This window comes from Staurois parvus, unplaced genomic scaffold (assembly GCF_062004578.1).
Source record: "Staurois parvus isolate SC_StPar_1 unplaced genomic scaffold, SC_StPar_1.0 ptg000287l, whole genome shotgun sequence".
Lineage (NCBI taxonomy): Eukaryota > Metazoa > Chordata > Amphibia > Anura > Ranidae > Staurois > Staurois parvus.
Window position 1 is genome coordinate 22,112,260 of NW_028318083.1, and position 9,864 is coordinate 22,122,123.

The following is a 9,864-nucleotide window of genomic DNA, read 5'->3' on the forward strand; positions in this document are numbered from 1 at the left end:
CATAGTAATTCATCCCCCATATAGTAATTCATCCCCCATATAGTAATTCTTCCCCCATAGTAATTCATCCCCCATATAGTAATTCATCCCCCATATAGTAATTCTTCCCCCATAGTAATTCATCCCCCATATAGTAATTCATCCCCCATAGTAATTCATCCCCCATATAGTAATTCATCCCCCATATAGTAATTCATCCCCCATAGTAATTCATCCCCCATAGTAATTCATCCCCCACATAGTAATTCATCCCCCACATAGTAATTCATCCCCCATAGTAATTCATCCCCCATAGTAATTCATCCCCCATATAGTAATTCTTCCCCCATAGTAATTCATCCCCCATATAGTAATTCTTCCCCCATAGTAATTCATCCCCCATATAGTAATTCTTCCCCCATAGTAATTCATCCCCCATATAGTAATTCATCCCCCATATAGTAATTCTTCCCCCATAGTAATTCATCCCCCATATAGTAATTCATCCCCCATAGTAATTCATCCCCCATATAGTAATTCATCCCCCATATAGTAATTCATCCCCCATAGTAATTCATCCCCCACATAGTAATTCATCCCCCATAGTAATTCATCCCCCATAGTAATTCATCCCCCATATAGTAATTCATCCCCCATATAGTAATTCTTCCCCCATAGTAATTCATCCCCCATATAGTAATTCTTCCCCCATAGTAATTCATCCCCCCTATAGTAATTCATCCCCCATATAGTAATTCTTCCCCCATAGTAATTCATCCCCCATATAGTAATTCATCCCCCATAGTAATTCATCCCCCATATAGTAATTCATCCCCCATATAGTAATTCATCCCCCACATAGTAATTCATCCCCCATAGTAATTCATCCCCCATAGTAATTCATCCCCCATATAGTAATTCATCCCCCATATAGTAATTCTTCCCCCATAGTAATTCATCCCCCATATAGTAATTCATCCCCCATATAGTAATTCTTCCCCCATAGTAATTCATCCCCCATATAGTAATTCATCCCCCATATAGTAATTCTTCCCCCATAGTAATTCATCCCCCATATAGTAATTCATCCCCCATAGTAATTCATCCCCCATATAGTAATTCATCCCCCATAGTAATTCATCCCCCACATAGTAATTCATCCCCCATAGTAATTCATCCCCCATAGTAATTCATCCCCCATAGTAATTCATCCCCCATATAGTAATTCATCCCCCATATAGTAATTCTTCCCCCATAGTAATTCATCCCCCATATAGTAATTCTTCCCCCATAGTAATTCATCCCCCCTATAGTAATTCATCCCCCATAGTAATTCAACCCCCACATAGTAATTCATCCCCCATAGTAATTCATCCCCCACATAGTAATTCATCCCCCACATAGTAATTCATCCCCCACACAGTAATTCATCCCCCACATAGTAATTCATCCCCCATATTGTCTCAATTCACTTACCTTTGCTCCGCGCGTTCCTCTCTCTGTGTTCCCGCGCCGTTCTGGTCTTCAGGACGGACTGAGAGAGGAGTTCATCACTCTGCCCCGCCTACATCCTGGCTGCCCCACCTACATCCTGACAGCCAATGTTCCACGCTCCGCGGGCCGGATTTTTGAGGAGGGAGGGGAGCGGGCGCCCGGCACACAGAAGAGCCGCATGTGGCTCGCGATCTGCGGCTTGCCGACCACCTGGTGGGCAGTGTGCTCCGGAGCCGCAGCAAAGATGAAAAAGAGCCGCATGCGGCTCTGGAGCCGCGGGTTGCCGACACCCGGGATAGGGCATGTCTCCTAGATCTTGCCTCCTGTCCTCCAGCATTTCTCAGTGGTACCACAGGTCAGTTGCTGGATTTCAATTGCTGTGAGTCAGATCATTTTACTTTGTTTTCTGAAGAATCACACCACTTGGAGTACCTGGGTATCTGTGCAAAAAATGTCTTGCGTTTGCCCTTTGATGGGGATAACTTTTTTGGCAAATCCCTGGAAAATTACATTATGGTCACGGGGGGGAGGTTTAGGGGGGGAAGAGTACTCTTTTACCCCTGAAAAAGAACACAAAATCTCCACCTGGGAAATCCTATACTCCTGAGATTCAAAAAAAGTTCCTTTCTCTTAGGCTTCAAGGTCCAAGGCAGAACCTTGAACCCAGTTCAAGGCCGCAGCGCCTGGATCTCCAACTTATTAGTCAGCTGCAGCTGCTGATGAGTGTATTCTAGCAGTGGTGGGTGCCACTGTTAGAATACAATATCCCATGAAGGAGGTCCTCCATCCACCTTGTTTGTATGGATGGAGGAATCTGTTTTTCTTATTTCAACCAGTTGGCTGCACTCCAAAAAAAAAAAAAACTAACTATGTATGTCCACCTTAAGTCTTCAGAAATTAGCTCTGGTCTCATCACTTGGAGTACCTGGGCCTGATCTTAGACAGAGTCCTGTCCAAGGTTTTCTTTCCCCAGGACAAACTCACATATCTCTGCTTCCTGATTCTGAAGTCCAGGAGGCACCCAACCCTCCGTTTTGGCTTGAAGGTCATGGGTCTGATGATGTCTTCTTTCAAGATAGGTCCATATGCCCAATTTCACCTCAGACTGTTGCAACTCAACATTATGGCAGTGCTGGACAAGAGGGTGCTCTCTGGATTGTTCTGTGTGCTGGACCAGCAGGATCAGGCTTGCCCTTGCATGGTGGGTCACAAGTATGGCACTACAATTGGGAAAATCCTTCCTCCCAGTGGGTTAGAAGGTGCACACAACAGATGCTAGCTCAACGGGCTAGGTAGGAGTCCTAAGTACCCTCTTACTACAAGGGACTTGGTCGTAAGAAGAAGTTTGGCTCCTTATCAGGATATTTGGGTTGGTATGAATAAGAGTAGCTAGAGGTTCCATGACTAGAGAAAAAGACCTGGGGACAGGGGACATCCCTGTCTTGTACTCCTGTGTAGGAAAAAGGGAGTCAAGAGGGTATTGCTGGCAAAGATTCCGGCTGTAGGGGCCGAATAGAGAAGCCTAATCCACTGGATGAATTTAAGTCCAAAACCAAATTTAGGTAAGGTTGCCACTCTATGGAGTCAAATGCCTTTTCAGCATCCAAAGAGGCAACAACCCTAGTTCCAATATTGTCATGTTGACCTGAGAGATGAGTAAACTTTGATCAACGAAGATTATTATTTGCTCCTTTTCCCAAAATGAACCTATGTACCAAGGTGGTAATAACTGATCTCAATGTACCAGTCGGTACCTTTGCCAAGATTTTGGCATCAACATTAAAAAGTGAGATTTGACAGTAAGAGGAATACTTATTGGGGTCTTTTCCTGGTTTATGAATTATCAGTATATTAGCGTCCATCATAGAAGGGGGGGGAGCCCCGATTTGGAAAGCATGTGTGAATATTGCCTATAGCTGGGGAACAAGAATTTCAACATAATGCATGTAGTACTCTGCTGGGAGTCCATCTGCTCCTGGAGTTTTATAAGACTGGATAGACTTAATGGCATGGGCCAACTCTGGGTGATACCTGTCTCTAGCTCAGAGCATTGTGCAGGAGACAGAGTAGACAGGGAAATGTTATGTAAGTAAGGCATCTAGGTCTTTTGGCTTGTATATTACTGTAGAGGTATAGAAGTTGCAAAAAAAGAAGTCTAATTGGTTTGTTATATGCCTACGGCATATTGTCCTGCATTTAAACATCTTAAGGGGATTTGCCGTCTTTGTCTGAAAGTGTTGCATGCCATTTAATTTCATTTCTTATCTACAACTCCCTTTCACCAGACTCTTTGTTTATCATTCCTGAAGGTCCCCATAGGTGACGGTTGCTTCTTTTCCCCATAGGTAATATCCTACTTCTCGTTCTACTATTGCCAGGTAGATTCCACCACTCATCATTCAAACTTTTGACCTCAATGGCAAGATTGCCTGCTAAAAAGCACTCCACTAGATCAGTTAAAGTGGTTTCAAACCTCGGGCATGAAAAAAGGAACAAAGCATGTCCCTTTATAATGTGTACTTGTCTCAATTAAGAGCACAATGTGTCATTTCTGTCTTCTGCCTTGTTCCTCTGCTATTAGCATGAATCATTTCTGACAAGCTTTCCGGACCCCAAGACAAAAAAGGTGACAGGAGAGTTGGCTCCAGCTGATTGACAGCCTCAGCTCTGTTCCTGGGTGCTGTGTGGAACGGGTTTTTCCCTTCCCTTCAATCAGTTCTCAGAGCTCTCGTCACCGAGCTCTGCAAAGTGTAATTTCAGCTGTCCACCCCCTTTTTTTCTGTACTCTGACAAGCTTTATAAATTCTGGTTCCTCCCCTCTGTTCTTATGATCCATTACTTCTATTGCTTGCTAACAAAACTGAGGCATGACGGGAGTCTAAGGGGTTATACCAGGCTGTCCTTGAAGCTTTGTTTTGCCATTGTTTGATCTCCTGAAGGCAGCAGAATATCTTTTTGCACCTTAATACTCATTCTGTGTCCTGTAATGTAATCCAAGAAAACAAAAATTCATGTCAAAACGGAGTTCCAGCTGTTTTTGTGTTTATTAAAAGTCAGCAGCTACAAAAACTGTAGATGTTCTCACCTGCACTGTCCCTTCTCCACTTCTATCCTTCAGTTCGCCACGGCAGACTGAGCCAGAAGTGGGAGCCGGTACCTGTCAAAACCAGGTATCCACTCCCCTTCCTAAAGGTGCCAAATATGGCAGTGGAGGGGAGGAGGAGGCAAATAAGCGGAGCTTCCGCTTTTGAGTGGAACTCCGCTTTAAGTAGAAAATAATTTTTTTTTTTTTTTTAGTGCTTACACGTGCGGGTATATCCATTTTTATTTGGAGGAAAATACCTTTTCTGTAACTTATTTTTTCATGTAGAATTTAGATTTACTTACACACATTTATTAATATAAACACGCAAAACAAGATGTTGATATTTTTCCTTTGAAAAAGCTATTTACATAATGGATAGAAAGGAAATGTGAGATCCCTTCAGCTGGGCAAAGGTTTAAATCTCAGCCAGTTCAGCGGGGACTGGAATTTCATCCAGGTATGGGCAGGCTGATTGTACCCAAGTCTATCCATTGATCAGCTTGGGTACAATAAGCATGTTGGATGTCTAGCATGTGATTGTTGCCAACGGCTATGGCCGCTAGCAATAATCACTGTTTTCTCCCAGGAGGGACTGCTCCTCACACCACACCCGCTGCTGGGGAAAAACAATAGCACTTCCAGAGGGATTCCCCTATCAACCCATGGGAAAGCCCAGGAAAGACATTTTGCCTCATCTATGGCCTGCCTTAGGATAGAGCAAGTTTGGTTTTTTAGCGGTGTCAGTGCACGTATTAACGCATGAGCTATGGAGTGAAAGAGCTCTTACACTACCTCTGTTTTATATCAGTGATAATTATAAAAATATCTACAGGTTTAATGAGTCAGTACAAAGTCTGATGATGATCAGTAACTTATCGAAACCAACAAAATGTAGGTTTAGTGATGTTTTATCATGTAAAGATGGTTGTTGACTGGTTGGCATGGGTTACTGCACTGTGTACATTGCTCATCACTGTCTGTGTGTACATTACACTGTGTTGTGAGTCAATTTATGACTTTAAACTTGTGCTTTCTTCCCAACAGGTTCTGTATTCACATGCCTCACAATAGCTCTTGGATTTTACCGTTTGTGGATGTAACACTTGCCAATCTGTTTAATTTCATACATCCTAATCCACTGTGTTATTTTTTAAAACAAATGATATACGATGGATTCAGAGGCAAGCATGTATTTGTTTTATAAAGGAGCTGCATAACCAAAGAGTGAGAAATAACCACATACTTAATGTCACAACAAGATATTACATTTTGTTAAGTGAATGATTTTCCGTCCGTTCAATAAAAAAAAAAGCGTTATACCAACAAATGTTTTATTTCCAAAAAAAGAAACCCTGTCAAAATATTTTTTAAGCATAAATGTGTGTTTCTGTTCTTTTCAGTCATAGAATGTACACTAACTACATACTGTGAAGATGCTATAAAGAACTTGAAGCTCCTCCTAATACTAGTTTCCTTTTTTTTTCCTTAACCCCTTTTGTACCAGGGTACATTTTTAATCAGTGGATTTGCAGCCTGTTAGTTACCCAGCACTGTTTATAAATGGTGTTGGATAAATAACCATTGGGCGGACGTTTTGCTCGCTCATTTCTGAGTACTGAGCAATCATTGGATAGCTTTGAGATTGCGGTAATTGGTCATCATAGCAGTCACATGCTATTGTTACAATGGATGATCTCTCTACTTCATTTTACAATAGAAGAAGAGTGTGAATAGGGAAATTAATTGATCAGTAGCAACAGCTGCAGATCCATTTATTCAGTTTCAATGTCATTGGAATAGTTATTTAAAGTGGAACTATACTCACCTTCTATCCTGAGATGCGACGTCCCATAGCTCCCCAGTGGCCACTGACCTCTTCATGTGGCTGGAAAAGGGTTATGTCACTCCTATATGCATGGGAGTGCCGTCAGCTTCAGCATTGCTGATGTGTGTGAGTTGCACGTCTTCCGCTTACAGTATAGGGGCATACAGGCAGTAAAGTAACTTTAATGCAGAAGAGACAAAGCATATCTCTTCTGCTTTAAAAATCCTCCCTGCATGTGTGTGTGTATATATACTTTTATTTATATATATATATATATATATACATATACAGTGGGGCAAAAAAGTATTTAGTCAGCCACCAATTGTGCAAGTTCTCCCACTTAAAAAGATGAGAGAGACCTTTAATTGGCATCATAGGTAGACCTTAACTATGAGAGACAAAATGAGAAAAAAATCCAGACATTCACATTGGCTGATTTTGAAAAAAATTTTTTGCAAATTATGGTGGAAAATAAGTATTTGGTCAATATCAAAAGTTCATCTCAATACTTTGTTATATATCCTTTGTTGGCAATGACAGAGGTCAGACGTTTCCTGTAAGTCTTCACAAGGTTGGCACACACTGTTGCTGGTATGTTGGCCCATTCCTCCATGCAGATCTCCTCTAGAGCAGTGATGTTTTGGGGCTGTCGCTGGGCAACATGGACTTTCAACTCCCTCCAAAGGTTTTCTATGGGGTTGAGATCTGGAGACTGGCTAGGCTACTCCAGGACCTTGAAATGCTTCTTACGAAGCCACTCCTTCGTTGCCCGGGCGGTATGTTTGGGATCATTGTCATGTTGGAAGACCCAGCCACGTTTCATCTTCAATGCCCTTGCTGATAGAAGGAGGTTTGCACTCAAAATCTCACGATACATGGCCCCATTCATTCTGTCCTGTACATGGATCAGTCGTCTTTGTCCCTTTGCGGAGAAACAGCCCCAAAGCATGATGTTGCCACCCCCATGCTTCACAGTAGGTATGGTGTTCTTTGGATGCAACTCAGCATTCTATCTCCTCCAAACATGACGAGTTGTGTTTCTACCAAACAGTTCTATTTTGGTTTCATCTGACCATATGACATTCTCCCAATCCTCTTCTGGATCATCCAAATGCTCTCTAGCAAACTTCAGACGGGCCCGGACATGTACTGGCTTAAGCAGGGGGACACGTCTGGCACTACAGGATCTGAGTCCCTGGCGGCGTAGCGTGTTACTGATGGTAGCCTTTGTTACCTTGGTCCCAGCTCTCTGCAGGTCATTCACTAGGTCCCCCCCGTGTGGTCCTGGGATATTTGCTCACCGTTCTTGTGATCATTTTGACCCCACGGGGTGAGATCTTGCATGGAGCCCCAGATCAAGGGAGATTATCAGTGGTCTTGTATGTCTTCCATTTTCTAATTATTGCTCCCACAGTTGAATTGTTCACACCAAGCTGCTTGCCTATTGCAGATTCAGTCTTCCCAGCCTGGTGCAGGTCTACAATTTTGTTTCTGGTGTCCTTTGACAGCTCTTTGGTCTTCACCATAGTGGAGTTTGGAGTGTGACTGTTTGAGGTTGTGGACAGGTGTCTTTTATACTGATAACCAGTTCAAACAGGTGCCATTGATACAGGTAATGAGTGCAGGACAGAGGAGCCTCTTAAATATGAAGGTACAGGTCTGTGAGAGCCAGAAATCTTGCTTGTTTGTAGGTGACCAAATACTTATTTTCCACCATAATTTGCAAATAAATTCTTTCCAAATCAGCCAATGTGATTGTCTGGATTTTTTTTCTCATTCTGTCTCTCATAGTTGAGGTCTACCTATGATGCCAATTACAGGCCTCTCTCATCTTTTTAAGTGGGAGAACTTGCACAATTGGTGGCTGACTAAATACTTTTTTGCCCCACTGTATATTGTTCAGTATAATTGAGTACACCCCAACAGATTTGTCAGAAAATCTTTACTTTCCTTTCAGAATCAACATTTTCTATGGGACACTATACTACAAAATACTCCCATTGATTGAAAACAAGATTTGTTAATTTGCACACACAAAAAAATATTTTTCCTAACAAATTCATTCAAGACCATGTTGCAATAATGAATACACCCCAATGAAATGAAAGTCTTATGCAGGCCGTTACGTGGGGAAAATCGGCCGTTTGTTTTTAAATTGTAAACTGGTCGTTCAGACGGCCGACGTTGCCACTAAAAAAAAAAAAAGTCGGCGGGACGTCAATTAATATAATAGCGGTGTCCCTGCATAGACCCGCTATTATATTTGACAGAAGAAATAGATTATGCAGAAGAAGAAGAGAAACAACATTGTATCTATTTGTGCTTGAATAGAAACATCTGTATCCGAAATGCATACAAATAGATACAATGTTGCAACTTTTTTTCTTCTCCATCTTCTTCTGCAAAATCTATTTCATCGTCTCCTCTTTTCTTCTATTCTTCTTCTTGATATTCTATTTCTTATTCTCCTGCAAAATCTGCTTCTTCTATTACTTCTTTTTCTTCATAGTCAATTTATTGTCAAATCGGCCAGAAGAACGGCTGTTTTGACCATAAATTACCGCGAAAATCGGCCGATCTAACAAATCGTCCCAGGATTTTCCAGCATGGCCGATTTTCAAAATCTCTTTTTTATTTGCTGTTTTATAACAAAGTGTAGTATAGTTGTTTTTTCCCAATGTTTGGTCCCTCTTCCTTTTATATAGAAAAAAAAATGAAAAACCACCAAAAAGAAAGCTCAATGTGTCCCAAAAACATTTTTTAAAAATTATTTGGGTACAGCGTTGTATGAATGAGTAATTGTCAGTCAAACTAAAAAATGTCCTGGAAATGAATTGGTATTACAGACTGGTACACATGTGGTTAAGCAAGGATGCATTATCTATCAAAAACAGGAAAAACTGGGAACAGTGTTATTAGTTTGAGAAGTCATTACAATCATAAAGTTAAATATGTACTCCAGCTCATGGGCCTTGACTGAACTTTTTAATCTTGGTTCATAAACTTGTCTGAAGATTGTCATGTTCAGTAGGCATATATGAAGTACCTGCAAAGGTCATTGCTTTACTCACTCAAAGCAAACTTAAATAGGAAGCTCAACCTGTACATGTTGAGTCAGAACTGTGAAGAAGTCCTAGTACATTTCTAAATGAGTCCCTTTTTAATGCTATCCGTGTTTCTGTTTGCTATCAGCCTTTGAAGCTACCATCTGTTTCCAGCGATATCAAGCGTTCCATGGTGTCACTGGATGGCTTGGAAGGTCTAGAGCAGGAGTCTCCAAACTATAGCCCTCCAGGTGTTGAGGAACTGCAAGTCCCATGAGGTCTTGCAAGACTGACAGCCACAGGCAAGACTTAGAGAGGCAGAGGCATGATGGGACTTGTAGTACTTCAACAGCTGGAGGGTCATAGTTTATAGACCCTTGGTCTAGAGTCTGCCTTACATGGTGTTTCTGTTCAGGTCTGCTTGAAAGGCTGAAATG

General features: G+C 41.7%; 1 protein-coding gene across 1 annotated transcript in view; it reads left to right on the forward strand.

The window, feature by feature from the left end:
• The window catches only part of MCUR1 (mitochondrial calcium uniporter regulator 1), a 53,694-nt gene extending 47,673 nt beyond the window's left edge, over positions 1-6,021 (forward strand). The window contains exon 9 of the mRNA XM_089682298.1: positions 5,603-6,021. Coding sequence (XP_089538424.1) covers positions 5,603-5,658 — 56 coding nt within the window. The 3' untranslated portion in view covers positions 5,659-6,021. The remainder of the gene's footprint in view (positions 1-5,602) is intronic.
• The last annotated feature ends 3,843 nt before the right edge of the window (positions 6,022-9,864 follow it).